The sequence below is a fragment of the Microcaecilia unicolor genome, chromosome 1, assembly GCF_901765095.1.
Source record: "Microcaecilia unicolor chromosome 1, aMicUni1.1, whole genome shotgun sequence".
NCBI classification, from domain to species: domain Eukaryota; kingdom Metazoa; phylum Chordata; class Amphibia; order Gymnophiona; family Siphonopidae; genus Microcaecilia; species Microcaecilia unicolor.
The window spans coordinates 123,293,340-123,311,533 of NC_044031.1; the positions used below are offsets into that span (position 1 = coordinate 123,293,340).

Sequence of the window (18,194 nt, forward strand, 5' to 3'; positions counted from 1 at the left end):
GGTGGATGCTTTTGGAGACGGGCTTTGGAAGGAGGTGGATGCTCATGGGGAGGGGCTTCAAATGAAGTTGGATTGTTAAACTAATTCCTCCTCTTCCTCCCAATGTTCAGTCTATCACTTGGTTAGCTAACCAGGTACTGGGCTGAATATTGCCACTTTATGATTAAATGTGTTATGTTCTGTTTATGACTGTGAATTTTTTAAATGTGATTAATTGGAATCAATATTTTTAATTAGGTGATTAACTATGATTAAAATTTTTGATCAAACAATAGCTATATATTAGATTATTAATCATTTGTCTTCTATTGCAAAATCACAGCAGGTGTCCTTTCCATCCTATTAATTCTCCCATTTTCTCTCTCTGATGGCAAAAATAAAATGTTTTCCCATTTAATACTATAATGACACCAGTTTAGGGACACCCAGGGCATAATCGGGCAGCTCCTTCCTCATCTACAGTTCAAATCATCCTGCAGAGCAGTAATTGTTCAGCTGGTACTGGAGTATAGCCTAAGTCAGTTGCGTTTTCAGGATATCCACACTGAATGTGAATGAGAGAGCTTTGCATATACCCCACATTGCATGTGAATCTATCCCTTGCATAGTCATTGTGGATATTCCCAAACCCCAGCTGGCTTAGGGGATACTCCAGGACCAGCTAGAGAAGTACTGGAGTAGGGAGTGTCTACAGCATCTGATAGAACATTAATGAGGAAACCCTTTAATCTTGGGTGCCCTGAAATTCCTAACATTTAAAGTGGCCAGGCTATTGTGTACCAGAAGTCTATATCGTCGACAGTGGGATTTGTCTCTTAACTGCTACCCGAGATGACTTTAAAGGCAATTCTATAACAGGTCACCTAAAGCTAGGCACCAGTTGCATGTTGGTTGTTGCCATGTAGGCTGCTTGCTAATGTAACCAGAGGTTATTAAAATTTAATTTTTAAATTTACCTGGACTCGGGGGTCTACTTGGTCTCCTGGGGGACTCCGGGTGTGGTGCCAATGATGGTGGCTCTCCCACTGTGGGGGTTGAGCAGCCTGTGCAATCACTGCTGATCCAGGCCAGCTGGGAGCGTTGGGAGGCAGCATTAATAAAGGCCTTGGTCTTGTTTGGACCTAGTGTTTACACATGTTACTGTGTAGTGCGCTGACGTCATCAGAGATGTCAGTCGTGCGTGCACAAAGGGGAGGAAAGGCCTGAACTTTAGGAAGGGCCAGGAGTGAAGAGGAGTCCTGAACTACCAATTATATTAAATTTTAAGTGCCGGTGAAATTGGCTAGTCCTGGGAAGGATCTTGAATATATGGGCATGGTTTTAACACAAGTTGCACGGAGTAGAGTGATTGCTTGGCAGTAAAACTAATGTAGCTGTAAAGGTTGCTGGGAGTTAAAAGGGAAGTGGGGGCTCAGCAAGCCTATTTCTAGCCCGAAAATGGCATGAATTTGTGTGCATTCCCAACAGCAAAGGAGACTGGCATGAAGACTAGCTCCTTTCATTAAATATAAAAATATTTTGAAGCAGCAAAAAGTCAGGAAGTGTTTTTAAGGCAGGCTATTTTGGTGCAGCACTGAGAGAAACTGTTTAAGTTTGCAAAAAGTGAAAGTACTATGAAGTCAAATATAAAATTTAAAAACTACTCCAAAAGCGGCACTTTTTCAATAAAAGCTAAGTTTGGAGAGAGCCCACCTGACTTCTTCCTTATAGTAATTTTAATCATATTTAGTGTGATAGAATGTAAAGCTCTTTAAGAGCAAAAGAAAGCAGGCAGCTGATTGGCTCCTGAAAAGAACCTGAACAGAAACAGCAGTTGGGAAGATCAACTGCTTTAGTGGAAGAGAGAGGAGTTGCTGCTGGGGTGTGTGATGGAAGAATGATTGAAAGAAAATGTTTCTGTGGTGAAAGCTGAAAATTTTGAAAGGAAAATAAAGATAATGAGGTCTATATATAGCGTATTCTATAAAATAATGCGTGTAAATTCTAAGATGTGGATCTGAAAAGGGGTGTAGCCATGGGTGGGTTATGGGCTTTCCTAGAATTTGCGCACACTGTTACAGAATATGCTGAATGCGCACATAATTCAAACGGTGGCATTTATGCCAGGTTTTCACTGGCGTAAATGGCCGTGACTAAATATAGTCACGGAAAATGGGTGCTGGGGATATTCTATATACTATGCCTAAATTTAGATGTATTCTCTAAACTGCACCTAAATTAGGCAGGGTTTATAGAACACGCCTAGGTGTATTTTTAATTGGCGCCAATTGTTTTTAGGCGTGATACATAGAATCTAGCCCATAGTATGTAACTACAAGAGGCCATTCACAGATGGAGGGGCATGGGTGGGTCCCAGATTTACATGTGGTATTTGCAGAATACTGTAAGTTACATGTGTAAATGTCTGTTTAGGCGTACGCATTTACGCCAGCAATAGAGCTGGGTTAAGTAGGCATGTTAATGCCTACTTATACTGGTATTCTATAACAGAAATTATCTCGTAATTGCAGTCATAGAATACGCAATCTAGCCTAATTTGTGCACACAGTTTAATTAAATAATGAGCTAATTAGCACTGACAAGCAATTGGCATTAATTAGAATTAATTAAAATGTACATGTGTAAATTTGGGTGCACATCAAAAATAGGTGGCGTGGAAATGGAAGGATCACAGACTTTCTTTTGGTTATGTGCATAATTATAAGGTGGGATCTGTGCTTAATTTAGGCGTGAGGTTTGCGCCATGTTTCCATTGCTGTAAATGGCTGCGCCTAAATGTCGCAGTTCCTGGGCGTAAGCGCTGTTCTGTAAACTGCGCCTAACTTTATAGTTTATAGAATAGTTGGTGGGATATATATATAGAATTTAGTCCTTAGGCAGTAAAATACTGCACACTATCTTAGTGACCTTTACAGAATTGCCCCCCATATATGCTGCAGATCGACCATCACTATGATAGAAGACCCAGACTCATTCTGTCCTGCACTGCAGTAGATCTGTTCTCCGAGTCAGTCAGACACCAAGAGATTTTAGTTACTGCAAATTCTATATTTCTCTCCAGCCCAGGTTGCTGTTATGAAACTGCCACCACCAGAATGTTTTATCATGGTCGCACGGAAACCATGAGATCTTGTACAATAGAAGCTGTGGAATGGTGTCAGGCCATGTTGGATCCAGCTGTTACTGTAAGTACTAAACAGTAGGGCTGCATTTCGATTAAAAATTTCAACTTCGATTAACCACTCGATTGAAAATTTTAAGCTCACAGTTGATTCAGTTAAAGTTGAGCCTTAGGCAGCTGTTCATGGTGGGGGGGGGGGGGGGTACAGGGATAGGCGGGGCCACATTTCCTCTTCCTCCCTCCCCCCTCCCATTAGATATAATATCTTTGTTGGTGGGGATGCCGAAGCCAGTTGAAGAAACCTACTGCCTCTACGGTACTATGTAAGCCACATTGAACCTGCAAATAGGTGGGAAAATGTGGGATACAAATGTAACAAATAAGTGTCCCCCTTCCTCCTTGTGCTGCCTCAGCAGTAAGGAATTCAGGGATTCCTTCAGGTTAGATAAGAGTATTAACCCTTTTACTGCTAGTGTGTTGGTCACCTGTATGGCTAAAAAAAAAAAATTCAGACCACAAAAATATTATTATTCATATTCCGATATGCAAGTAATATAGCATCAAATATTTTTAGTGATCTTTCAATAAAAGGACGAACAAGTCTGTACAGCAATACATCACATTTGCCATCAAGTTTCTACAATTAAGCCAGTAAGAAAGACTGGCTAAATAAATTTAAAAACATTTCTAACCCACATATCTATATTTCCAAGGGGGGTACAATAAAACATACGTAAAAGCTAAAGAAAGGAATGATATATAAATGTTTTTTTTTTAATCATTTATATGTAGTTACAGCCATAAGAAACAAGAGGTATAGCAATCTAAATATTATAAAATGAAAAGAAAATCACCCCTTCCCCCACCCCCTGATGAGCGCAGGAACCCTGGGCTGAACTCCACGCCTTAGTCTTATGTTGATAGAGGAGAGTTTTGTAGATGTCAGTTCAAAATACCAAACCTGGTAGATTTTCCCTCACCCTGTACCCTTTAGAGATGGCTATTTCCAATTATACGGTACACCACATCCCTACCAGGGCTCTCTCGCCATCATTGTGGGCGCATTTCTGCCTCTGACTTGATACAGCGCAGGTGTGACACAACGGGAACATGAGTTTACCGTGCACCCTAAAAAGCAGTACGGGGAAAGGGTCGCACGGTGATCAGAGAAGGGGCCGAAATTGTCATAGTTGATTTTAGGCCCCTCCGAAGGGACACCACCTTGTAAGTGGTGGAGGGGCTTCTGTGTTTCAATGACTCAGAGGGCTATGCTGAAGGGTTACCCATATCAGACAGGCCTCTGAGGAGAAACCAGACAAAGAGTGTCCCAAACTGGAGGATCCAAGATGGCATCGAGGGAGGATGTACGTTAGTTGAGTTCCCGTTTTACACCAGAATACCTGAAGAAGTAGGCGCGCTCCCCAGAGAATGAGGAAGAAAGGCAAAGCCGTGGTGTTGCCCTCTTCGAACACGGCTGGGGTTCCCACCACTTCTCAGTCTACTTTGGAGAGATTCGGGGTCATAACGTCGGGGATATCAGTTCCTGCTTCGGGGAACAGCAAGGCTTTATTGCCGAATCTCAGTGGAGAGGGAGTGACTTTGAGTCCCCCTGTTGGCATGACCTCTCCAAGACCCGGAAACAGTAACACTTCGCTATGGAGGTCGACAGTGGAAATGCCCGAAGTAGGTTAGGATTTTCACGCGATCCGAGGAGGTCCTGGCGCAGCATTGACTCCGGATAATAAACCAACTGGGGGATCGGAGAGTGAGCTCTGCCTCCGAAGATATCTGGAGCAGTCTGTGGAGAAATTGGACCTGGTGAAGCCAAACAATGTCACAATGGACGCACTATGGGAAGTGCTGCAGAGTGTGAATAACTCTCTTCTTCAGATGTCAAAAAATTTTTTAGGAATAAATATGTGATTATATCAATACTTATCTAACAAAGTGGAAGTCCAAGATAAAAAAATAAAGACTTTGATTTCGGAAATGATTTCTCTATGAAAATCAGTTAATCTGGTAATGAAGGACAATTTATGTTTCTTGTAAAAAATTGGAACTTCTGGAGAACCAATTAAGGAAAAATAACTTGAGAAAGATAAATTTTCCTAAAATACCCTGTATATAGTGTTATATTATTAGTGACTTTTGCCTTTGATTTAGATAGGAACAATGTTTTGAAATTGTATTTCCGACATATGGCTGATAGTTTTTTTGGGTTCAAAGATAAATATATTTCCTGACATATCAAGGGAATTGCAGGCTAGGAGGTGTGAACTCTTGGCTTTTAAGCCAAGAATCATTGCCCTAGGTGGGACCTTCCTAGAGCGATTCCCTTGTAAGTGTTTTATTTCCTGATGACTTATTTGTTGAACCCAGGAAATTACAAGAGTTTGTGGAGTTAAAAGAACAGATGAAGAACCCTCTGCAGCAACTTCCTTTAAGTTACCACTGTACCGGCTGCAATTACCGATTAACCTTCCTCCCTCAGAAAATATGAATTTAAGATTAACCATTCCGTGTTTTTCTTATTTTCTTTGAGATTGTTTTTCTGATCTTGGATCCCCCAATTGTGGACAATAATGTGGACTAACAAAGATGATATTTTTCCTTAATGTTTGTTTTAATTGATATTTTCTCTTTTCTTTCCCATTTATGTATTGGACATAAATGTAATATAAAATGAATAAATAAAATAATTCATAGTTGATTTTAGGGTGTCCGATCGGATATTCTTTTGTTTTATTGAGAAAAGGGTACAGGATGGTAAAATCATAAAAGCGTATTTTCTCAACCCCCTTTAACCTGATAGTATAGACACATGGAGGGGCATAATCGAGAGGGGCGCCCATGTTTTCCTGAGGACGTCCTTGCAGGACGTCCTGGCGAAGGGATGGGGAAACCCATATTATCGAAACAAGATGGGCGTCCATCTTTTGTTTTGATAATACGGTCGAGGGGCGCCCAAATCACGAAATTTAGGTCATAAGTACATAAGTAATGCCACACTGGGAAAAGACCAAGGGTCCATCGAGCCCAGCATCCTGTCCACGACAGCGGCCAATCCAGGCCAAGGGCACCTGGCAAGCTTCCCAAACGTACAAACATTCTATACATGTTATTCCTGGAATTGTGGATTTTTCCCCAGTCCATTTAGTAGCGGTTTATGGACTTGTCCTTTAGGAAACCGTCCAACCCCTTTTTAAACTCTGCTAAGCTAACTGCCTTCACCACTTTCTCCAGCAATGAATTCCAGAGTTTAATTATACGTTGGGTGAAGAAACATTTTCTCCGATTTGTTTTAAATTTACTACACTGTAGAGATGGTTGTCCCTGATTTTCGGTAATAATGGAAACTGAGGACGCCCATCTCAGAAACAACCAAATCCAAGCCATTTGGTCGTGGGAGGAGCCAGCATTCGTAGTGCACTGGTCCTTCTGACATGCCAGGACAACAACCGGGCACCCTAGAGGGCACTGCAGTGGACTTCACAAATTGCTCCCAGGTGCATTGCTCCCTTACCTTGTGTGCTGAGCCCCCCAAAACCCACTCCCCACAACTGTACACCACTACCATAGCCCTTATGGGTGAAGGGGGGCACCCAGATGTGGGTAGAGTGGGTTTCGGGTGGGTTTTGAAGGGCGCACATTTACCACCCACAAGTGTAACAGGGGGGGGATGGGCCTGGGTCTGCCTGCCTGAAGTGCACTGCAGTACCCACTAAAACTGCTCCAGGGACCTGCATACTGCTGTCATGGAGCTGGGTATGATATTTGAGGCTGGCATAGAGGCTGGAAAAAATATTGTTTAAAAAATTTTTTTTGAGGGTGGGAGGGGGTTAGTGACCACTGGCGGAGTAAGGGGAGGTCATCCCTGATTCCTTCCAGTGGTCATCTGGTCATTTAGGGCACATTTTTGTGGCTTGGTTGTAAGAAAAAAAAGGACCAAGTAAAGTCATCCAAGTGTTCGTCAGGGACGCCCTTCTTTTTTCCATTATCGGTCAAGGACGCCCATGTGTTAGGCACGCCCCAGTCCCGCCTTCGCTATGCTTCTGACACCCCCCTGGGAACTTTGATCCGTCCTCGCGACAGAAAGCAGTTGAGGACGCCCAAAATCGGCTTTCTATTATGACGATTTGGGCAACCCTGGGAGGACGCCCATATCCCGATTTGTGTCGAAAGATGGGCGCGCTTCTCTTTCGAAAATAAGCCTGATGGCGTTCGTTCTGTCTTCAAAAACGGTGTATCTTGGAACTAAAGGTTCGGGTAACACGATTCTGGTCAGAAAAGACCGCACTTTCCCTATCCGTTTTAATCAAACCGTCCCACTTATGTTCCCAAATACTGATGACCTTAAACCCTTTCTCTTTTAGGTAATCTGCCTTGTACTGTGTTTTGTAGTTGAGAAACCTGAAGGTGGTGGTGCCTGTCAAAGGATTCTGTTTTTTCAGAATCATAGCAGGTTGTACAGCTGTGGTAAAAGCATCTGTTAAATTCAGAGGCAGTGCACTCGCCGTTGACGACGGCATACCTGTCGAAAATAGTCACCCACCCGCATTTCGCCTCCCCTTAGAGCATGCCTGTATTGTATGTGTTTTTTTTGTCCTTGGTGTACATCAGCCAACAGATACTGGTGGTTGAGTGTCTTTTGGTCTGCCGATGATAATTGTCAGTCGCCGGCAGAGCTATTGTTTTCGGTTTTAACATGAATCTGAACATGCCATACACATAGAAGTGAGTGTGATGTACTGGAATGGGTCTATACAATTCTTTAGGGTTGCCGCCCCACCCTCTGGTATTTCTTCTGTCTCTATCACCACAGCCCTGTCTGTCATTTTCATAATTTTCTCTCTGTACAGGACACAGGCTTTTTGTAAAATATAGACATCCTGCTTACAATAGAAGGCTAGTTCTTTTTGTAAATCAAATGTCTTATGCTTGTTCTCGCCGTACCAGCGTGTGAAAGCCTCTTTCTCATCAGGCTTCATGCTCTCAACGCCATAGTACTTTTACTCCGGCACATAGTTTTGGTTTTCCACGGTGTTAAAAAAGTGAGGAAAGTACCCTTTGCTGCCTTCAAAGCCCATGGCTTGCGAGAGCTTGCTAAGCTTCATGGGCAGAAAATTTAGAGAGTCTATAAAATGAATGCTCAGCGCGTCAACAACGATTTGTAAAAACTTACCGCCCAGTGCTAACAAACTCATATCCATTGTTTCCCCGCAACAGTTGACTAATGATGAAATAACCATCGTAACCTTTCAAATTGTGCACTATGAAAGTGTAGACCTTGAACCGTTTGTCAATAGAAGAACCTGTGAAATTGGAGAGAGAATTCACCCCCTTGAATTCCATTAATGCTCATGGTAAAGGTTTGTTGCAAAGATGTAGTTGGGGATGTGCACCCCCATTTCTTGCATACATTTGCGGTCATAAATGATATACCTTTCAGATATTTTAGGCCTAGCCAGCCTTGTCATATAGCATAAATGTTTTTCCCCTTTCAGTTAAGGAATACTGCACTGCAGACATTTTATTTTATTTTTTATTTCAATATACAAATTATACAGTTACATCACAAGAAATGCAACTAAGGAAATCATAGAAATGAGTTACAGTAGGAAATAAAGAAAGAACCCCCTCCCCCACCACCACCACCAATCATCTGGGAAGAAAAGAAAAAAAATCATATAATTATATCCACAATAAAGGAAAAGAGACCCGTGATATATGGAAATTGTTAAAGGAAATTATACATATCAAGAGAAAACGCTTAACCGCTGCCAGGTAGAACAATGTCCCAAATTCTTATAGGTTGTCATGTTTGCACATTCAATTCTTCCTTTGATACCTCCAATTCCAGCAATTATTTGGGTTCACTAAAGACACAAGAAGTATTGTGATAAATCAGACAACAAATACAAGGGAAACAAAGCAAAAAATTCATACCCAGAGCCTGTGCCTGGTGGCACAAAGCCAAAATCTTCTGGCGCTGTCTCTGGGTATTTCTTGAAAAATCAGGAATTTTTTTTTTTTTGTTACATTTGTACCCCGCGCTTTCCCACTCATGGCAGACTCAATGCGGCTTACATGGGGCAATGGAGGGTTAAGTGACTTGCCCAGTCTCACAAGGAACTGCCTGTGCCTGAAGTGGGAATCGAACTCAGTTCCCCAGGACCAAAGTCCACCACCCTAACCACTAGGCCACTCCTCCACTCCATTTTAGTCTTAGAACCCATAAATTCACAACTCCTATAATGAAAATATAATTTTAAGACTGTATCCCTGTCAGGTTCCAATGCAAAGGTCACCAAAAGTCATAGGCGTAGTTTGACTGTTTCATTTGGGGGGGCAAAGGAAGGGGCGGGGCATATTAGCATATTCATTTGCATATATGTATATGCAAATTATGCTAATATGGAGGAAGGGAGCAAGAGCTGGCTTTTTTGGGAATAACCAGTGTTCGTTTGCCAATGGATAGCCACTGAATCAGAGAGGCAGCGGGTTTGGCGACAGGCACTGGTGTGCTGGCAAATGTTTAACAACAGGCTCTCCCCCCAGTCCCCCTCTGCGCCCCCCCAAATTGCAGAGCTGGCTATAGCCGGGGAGAGAGCCTGGGGGGGGGGGGGGTATAAATAAGTAAATATAAACTTTTAATGTTGAGCACCTGATTCTCAAAGTGAACATATTGCAAACACTATAATGAAAATAAAATGATTTTTTTCTACCTTTGTTGTCTGGTGACTGTTTTTCTGATCATGCTGGTGCAGTATCTGATTCTGCTGCTATCTGTCCTCTTAACTCCGTTTCCAGGGCTTCCTTTCCATTTATTTCTTTCTTCCTTTCTTCTTCATTTCTGGTCCTCAGCTTCTGCCTATTTTCTTCATCCATGTGCAGTTTTTCTCCTCTCTTCCTTTTCCCTCATCTCATCTCCTTCCTCACCTCCATCCATGTCCAGCATTTCTTTTCTCTCCCCTGCCCTCCATCCACCCAGTCCAACAGTGACCCTCCTCTTCCCTGTCCCCATACCCAGTGGCCCTCCTTTCCCCTGCCCTCCATCCACTCAGTCCAGTAGTGACCCTCCTCTCCCCTGCCCCCATGCCCAGTGGCCCTCCTTTCCCCTGCCCTCCATCCACTCAGTCCAGCAGTGACCCTCCTCTCCCCTGCCCCCATACCCAGTGGCCCTCCTTTCCCCTGCCCTCCATCCACTTAGTCCAGTAGTGACCCTCCTCTCCCCTGCCCCCATGCCCAGTGGCCCTCCTTTCCCCTGCCCTCCATCCACCCAGTCCAGCAATGACCCTCCTCTCCCCTGCCCCCATACCCAGTGGCCCTCTTTTCCCCTGCCCTCCATCCACTCAGTCCAGTAGTGACCCTCCTCTCCCCTGCCCCCATGCCCAGTGGCCCTCCTTTCCCCTGCCCTCCATCCACCCAGTCCAGCAGTGACCCTCCTCTCCCCTGCCCCCATGCCCAGTGGCCCTCCTTTCCCCTGCCCTCCATCCACCCAGTCCAGCAGTGACCCTCCTCTCCCCTGCCCCCATACCCAGTGGCCCTCCTTTCCCCTGCCCTCCATCCACCCAGTCCAGCAGTGACCCTCCTCTCCCCTGCCCCCATACCCAGTGGCCCTCTTTTCCCCTGCCCTCCATCCATTCAGTCCAGTAGTGACCCTCCTCTCCCCTGCCCCCATGCCCAGTGGCCCTCCTTTCCCCTGCCCTCCATCCACCCAGTCCAGCAGTGACCCTCCTCTCCCCTGCCCCCATGCCCAGTGGCCCTCCTTTCCCCTGCCCTCCATCCACCCAGTCCAGCAGTGACCCTCCTCTCCCCTGCCCCCATACCCAGTGGCCCTCCTTTCCCCTGCCCTCCATCCACTTAGTCCAGCAGTGACCCTCCTCTCCCCTCCCTTCATTCCGCCCTCTCCCCGTTCCTTCCCCCCCCCCCCCCCCCCCCCCCAGCGAGCCAGTTCTCCTCCCTCCCTCCGGATCCGTCCCTCACCAACGATCTTCGAATTTTTCACCTGCCCGGCCCGCTAGCGCTGACTCTCCACTGCCGGTTCACGCTTCAAAATGGCCGCCGAGACTTCTCGCGAGGCCGCCTCTGAAAGTCTCGGCGGCCATTTTTAAAGCGCGAACCAGCAGGGGAAAGAGCGCTAGCGCCTAGCGGGCAGGCAAAGGATTCGAAGATCAGGTCGGTGAGGGACGGATACGGAGGGAGGGAGGAGAGCCGGCTCACGGGGGGGGGGAGGAGAAGGAACGGGGAGAGGGTGGGGTGAAGGGAGAGCTGCCTGTTGCCAGCCCTGCGTTTGGGGGGGCATTGCCCCCCCTCGCCCCCCCCAGTCTACGCCCATGCCAAAAGTGTGGTTCTTTGGGTAACAAGCTCCAGAGATGATGATTCCAAAAAGTCAGTCAAATTTGCCACTTGGAAATCCGTTCCTACCTTACCACCTTGCAAAGCCAGGTATTGAGCTCTTACTAAAGGTGGCAATGTCTCCGCTTAAAACTTGAGAACTTCCAAAAAGTATTTCCTTACCATATCCATAGCGGCAGTTAGTGGGGACTTTGGGAAATTCAGAAATCTCAGGGTGTTCTTCCTCAACCGGTTTTCCATGTGTTCCATTTTCTTTGAGGTAAAAATCTTATCCTTAACCAAAGTCCCACAGACTTCTTGTAACTCTGATACCTTAGCCTCGAAATTTACCACCTTGGCAGACTGTTGTTCTATACCTTGGGGCCTGTACTCCCAGGGACTCGGTCACAGAATATATATCTGAAGAAAATTTAAGAACTACTTTATTTAATGAAGAATTTATTGCATCCACAGTTTCCTAAAGAGGTCCAAAGTAACTTTTGTCGGTTTAACCAGCTTATATACCATGCCCTCTTGAGCCCCTTCCACAGAAACAGTATTCACTGAAGATGGAATCTGCTGGATTAATGAGCTCTGTTTAGAGATGACCCCGGGGGTTGACGCTAAAACAGGGATATCTCCAGGCACTGGAACACCTCTGAGCTGCCATTCTGCCCTGTTGCACTTGTTGCTGTTCCGGGCTGTGGTGGATCCAAATACAGGGCAGGGCTAAATGAAACCCTGCTTACACTGCTGCCAGTTGAATAGTTCGGTAAAGCTGAAGCAGCATATGCTTGTCGAACACCAACCTGAAACTCTTCCAGCGTTGCCTGCCGCAAGACCTGGGACCCGCCAGACACTGGAGGAAGCTATCGGACCTTGCCTCTTCACTTCCCCATTCCAAAATGGGGAGGGATGTCTCAGAGGTCAGATACAGCGTTTTCAGAGCAGAGCTGCTGAATGGATGTCTGCTCACGCCACCATCTTGGCTCCCCAATCCTGCAGACATTTTATGACTTTGTATTTGTGCTTTTTTTCTGTGTAACAGCCACACTTACTGCAAAATATTTTAGACAAGCATTCTATCTTTTGTTGGACGCCAGGTTTGTATGCCATTTTAACAGTACAACCGGTAGTTAGGGCACCTCTCTCTACAGCCCTCCCGAACCATGCATGTGCCGGATGACAGCATGATTTGCACATGTGGTTGTGGCTATAACATGTTTCATAGTGTTCACAGAAATTTCTGTTATTGTAGAACTGTTTGATATTGGAAGATACCGTAAAAATGATCATGATGGAGTAACAATTATATGGTCTTATGGAATGGCTGACGGTCGCTTGTTTTAAGACGACACCAGCCGTTTGTCTATACGATGTAGGACTTGTATGTTTACACCCAGATGTTCAAAATCCACAACATTGCTCAACATAACTTTTTTGTTTTCTGACAACTCTAGCTTGGCGTGTAGTTTTCTGGCTTCATGTAACAGTTCTACATCTTTTAGCTTCACAGCGGTGGTGAGTGCCTTGAGACTCCCTGCAAAGCACAAGTTATTTCCCACATTATTTAGATCTACTAAATGTTTTCTCGATAGCCACATTTTTGGGGGGGAAAAAAACACTTTGTAAAGACCTGTTACAACCCCACCATCTGTTTCTGATAACCGTCACAATGAGAGACACGTTCTCATTGATGTGTATTTCTTTGAAATTCTCCAGAAAATTACTGGCCTAAGAAATGCCCCACGTCGCTCCTTCCCAGTAAGTGACTTCTAGAATACAAGGAATTATATAAACCCCCCAGGCATAAATTTTATTTGTAAGTAATCTTCGGGTGATGCTCTACTGTCCATGATATCTAAAGCTTGTTGAATATCCTGTCAAATAGCATTTTGAACCTCGCTGAACGATCTTATAGTGTATATATTAACAAAACGAAAATGGTCTGAGAAGCTCACACCATTTAAACCTCGGTGAAGACCTAATCCACCTGTTCAAATTGTCTATAACGAGCCCAATTTCAAGGTCCGCTTTAACATTTTCAGATGCCTTGTCCATAACAGGCCCAGTCACAGTTTCAGAATCATTTCCGGCCTCAATCACTACCGGTGCTGTCCACGTCCAAAGATCCGCTCTTGGCTCTGGTGTCACGGCACACCCTCTTTCTCCCTTTTTCCGCGGGAGGGCTTCTCATGCATTTTCCTCTTTTCTCACTTGTGCTCCTCAGTCGTTTTTCCAAATGATTGGATTTATCTCTAGGTTTGACGTGCTGATTTGCTGGCGCCGCTTGACCGTGATTGGACTGAGTCAGGTGCCTGGCTGTCGATGTTTCACCGGCCGTCTCTTTTTCATGATCTGTTGGATAAAAAAGTACAACACGACAGACTCACGTTCATGTGTATCTTTTTTGATTGTTTTAATACAACAGTTTGAGGACCTGGAAAACACACATTCGCTTTTTGAGGACTGTATCTTTTCTTTATCTGCTGTAAGCATGTTCTAACAGTATGCGCGACAATGCTTTACGGTTGGTTTCTCCATTCTTATCCTCAGACCACTGACACACTGTGTAATTGTGTTCTTTCTGCGTACAACACATAGGCCTTTTGTAAGTTATGCATTCATGTTAGTTGATGCGAAAGACTTATGTAATGTTTTTTTAAAATCTTACCGTATCACTGCAGCTGCTCTCTGTAGATTCCATTTCTGTGTTGTGATGGGGTTTTTTTAGTTTAAAAACTAAAAAAAAGATCATACAGGCCTTATACTCCAGCCATACTATTCCTTCTACACATATCCTGGTGCTATAGTGTACCTAGCTGGGGGTGTTTCAGGATAAACCTGCCTATGTGAAATATGATTGGACAAAGGAGGAGAGACCCCTCCTCTGTGACACCCACCCCCTATATTTTTGGCTAACTGTCCGAAAGGTCAGTTGCGACCAGATGTGCTTATGTTGGGGGGAAAAACAAAAGGTCCTGAACCTTATTTTACACTGTTTCATAAGAACACATATGGTGTCTTTTCTCAAAGTCTGAAACAAAGCAAACATGTTTAGAAGTACACACTGTTGTAAAAGGAATCATTTTTTTCTTTCAAGTGCAATACAGTGGATATAAACATGCCTCAAAGGGCCAGATGCATTAAACTTAACGAGCCAGCAATGTGGTTTTTAAACTGGTTCTAGCTAGTTTAGCGCGCAAGTAGTAAACCGGGACATGCACCAAAAGGGTTCTCCGAGCCATTTTCCTTTCACGGTAGCAGCTAATGAAAATGGAATGCAAATGAGCTCATTTTTATTATAATGTGAATGCGATGCACTACCGTTTCCGACCCCATGCACAAAAGCAGTCCCTACCTTTACTGTGGACATTTTAACGTGAGGTGTGGACCTGCCGGTTCTTCATTATTGCAAGTAGAAGAAGGGGAGAAACAAGGCAGGGAAGATGGAGCACAAAAAAAAAATAATATAACGGCTTACACGCAGCTTCTTTGTGTGTATGAAAGCCGTGCCACATATGTGTGGAGGAGTGGCCTAGTGGTTAGGGTGGTGGACTTTGGTCCTGGGGAACTGAGGAACTGAGTTTGATTCCTGGCACAGGCAGCTCCTTGTGACTCTGGGCAAGTCACTTAACCCTCCATTGCCCCATGTAAGCCGCATTGAGCCTGCCATGAGTGGGAAAGCGTGGGGTACAAATGTAACAAAAATAACTAAAATAAATGTTTCTTTTTCAAATTACATTTACTGGCAAGAAATTGGGGGGGGGGGGGGGGGGGAGTACTGATTTTACATTTTCAATGAGCTCCATGATGGTGTTAATAGTTTCATTAAAAATCATCAATAGTTCCATTTTATACCCATCTATCAGAATGATGCCTAGAATACGTTCCAAGCACAGTCCCTCACAAAGCATTTGTAGTTTTGGCTCTCTGACATCAGAGTGCCGTCTCAGGCATGCGTGTTGGCTCAGCTCCCACCTTTCCAGTGCATAACCTTGACAGTCTTTTGCCACAGCCTCTCCCCAGCAGCAATGTATAATGTAAACTTCTATTCGTACAAGTGAATTGAAGACGCTTTTCCAGTAAAGCATGTGGTTTCTTGGAGGCCCATTTGCAGAGTCTCTGTATACCTGATCATTTTCGCCCGGCATCCCGACAGCAGCACAAGCAGCTGGCAGGACATTGACCAGCTATGGCTTTGCTGCGTCTCTATACCCTTCTTTGGCCACCTGCAAGATAATATGGACAGTCTCTTAAAATGCGGATCAAGAAAAACATCCACTAAGGTATACGCCAGAGCATATTTTGTCAAAAACAAAATAAAATTACATTCATACCTGTGAAACAGGGGAAGATGACACCTCCATCTGGTTAGAAGATCTATGAGTTCCGTATCCTCAGCTACTTGATATATTTCTTTGTCATCAGCGGCATCTCCGAACATGTCTTCTGGAAAATCTGTAGCATTTTCAGTCATGGTTATATTCTGTTCACAATCTAGGTCTTCTGTTAGCGAGATGTTGACTTCTTGAGAGTCAAACTGCTTTTGCCCACATGACAGTTCATCCAGCAAGGACTCTGTCATTTCCTGGCTCAGCAACGTGTCCTCCTGTTCCGTTTCAGCCATACACTGCACGTTCTGGTCACTAACAATGTATTGTGATTGTCAGGTCGATTACTGTTACTGGTGGTTAGCCCTCTGTCTCTGCATCGAGACCTTGAGGTTTTGCCCTCTTTAACAACAAGGGTTGTTTACCCCTTCTAGTTCTCTGTATATTAGGGGTTTCATAGGACTCCATGTTTAGCTGTTGCATCTTTCTGATCCCCTGATAGATGGTAAGTATTTAGAATGATCGTAATGCCTTTTTTATATCGACCGGCCATGTGTTCTTATTAGCGTCCTTGCGTTCTGTCTGCAGACTTTTCTAGACATGCCTAGCTTTGCCATGGGTTGAGTATGGGAAGGGGAGTAGGGGGAGGCTACTATTCTTACACAGAAAACAGCATATTTCATGGGAAAAAAAAAAGCAAACAACTCAGAGCTAAGATTCCCTGTATTTAGTTTGCTTTTGCAGGCTACAGACAGAAAAAAAGGTGGGGGTCTGGGGAGATGCAGAGAGTATGAGAGATTTTTTTTTCCTTTTGAACTTCCGAGAGAGGGGGCAAAACAATACCTATAGAAAAGCATTTATTCTGCCAGTCCACTTTTTTCATTTAAAATAAAAGCATTGAAAAGAAAAAAAATTGGTTTATCTGTAACTTTTTAAGTTCATCTGTCTTATAATAGAGCTGTGATTCTCCCTGTAAGGTTTGTTAGCTAGGAGTGGGGAGGAAGGGGAAGGTACAAAGCAGCTTGAGAGATGAGTTGGAAAAGGGGATTTTCTTTTGAAGTGGCCTGGTTCATATACAAACAAAGTCTTGGCTTTTTTTCTCTCACTTCAGCTATTTAGGGCACGATCTCCCACAGTTCTCTCTTGAAAACAGGAGAGGGGCCAGCTCTTGCATTCATATGTAAGCTAAAAGCAAAGAGGAGGAAGATTGGTATATTCTTTTTGTTTTAAGACCTAAAACAGTTGTCATTTAAAAGTAAGCACAAGGTGTCCTTTTGAAAGAAAAATGCCTATTTTCTTTCCTGTGAGAGAAAAAGTGAAGCAACAGCTTTAAAAGTAAGCACAAAGTATCCTTTTGAAAGAAAAAAGTTATAAGGAAAAGAAAACAAAAATGTCTTTTTTTTTTTTTTTTTTTCCTGAGAGAAAAAAAGGATAAGGTAGGCATGTGTGACTAACTTCCGCTGAGGCTGTAGGGGGCAGTGTTGGGATTTCTTTGAGGTCACTTCCCATCACATGACCCCATCCAAGATGGCGGCTAGTACTAGAAATAGGAAGTGACATGCATACAGTAGTGGCCGCCATCTTGAAAAGGGGAGTGGCTATACTTCCTGTGGTGCCAAAAGGGGTGGTGTTTGGGGGATGGGGCAATGCAAATAAGTTAGGGCAATGGGCATGGTTATACAAAGGAGGCAGGGTTTGGGCGGTGTCAGGTGTCATCCGGTGACATTCAAGGGACTGGAGAGTATGCATGGCTTGGGCACGGTTTCGGCTGTGGCATCAAAAGGGGCAAGGGGAGTGGGTGTAGCTTGGGCGTGTCCTCGCTTCTGATTGGCTGAAAACCTGGAATTAATTAACTTTGACGAATGCTAGTGAGATACACTACTGATATTGACCAGATATTGTGGAATTCATTGGCATTGTACAAGTATGATCAGTGCCTTGTATCCACAGTCCCTGCACTGGAGGTGCCACCAGTTACTGAATGAAAGGGACGCATATTTCCACAGAAGGATATTTGTTGTTGAATAAATAATCAAAATATATCCTTTTCATCTAAGTTATTTATTCACTGGTGTTATCTTTCTCTTATCAAGATGTAGATTAGGATCTAATCAAGTTTTTAAATTAGGCAAAAACACAGACTACCCTTGGATGTTCACAAAACTATCTTTGTACTATATGTAATATGTGTGTGTAGGTGTAATAGTTTATTATAGTTTATTTACATTTGTTATACCGCCATTAGCTAACTTGTAGCTCACAGCGGGTGTACAATTCTAAAACCAAAAGAGAATGTAGAAAAGTATAATAATTTATAGAATAGGAATAACACGATCACTCATCTATATACATAGATAACGTATATGTACCTGGTAAAACTTAAGTATGGTATAATATGCCAT

The 18,194-nt window shown here is 44.0% G+C and overlaps 1 protein-coding gene across 5 annotated transcripts in view; it reads left to right on the forward strand.

The window, feature by feature from the left end:
- The window catches only part of CROT (carnitine O-octanoyltransferase), a 141,401-nt gene that overhangs the window by 87,509 nt on the left and 35,698 nt on the right, over window positions 1-18,194 (forward strand). For all 5 annotated transcript variants that reach the window (XM_030199806.1, XM_030199824.1, XM_030199816.1 and 2 more), the window contains one exon: window positions 3,062-3,185. In XM_030199806.1, coding sequence (XP_030055666.1) covers window positions 3,062-3,185 — 124 coding nt within the window. The remainder of the gene's footprint in view (window positions 1-3,061; window positions 3,186-18,194) is intronic.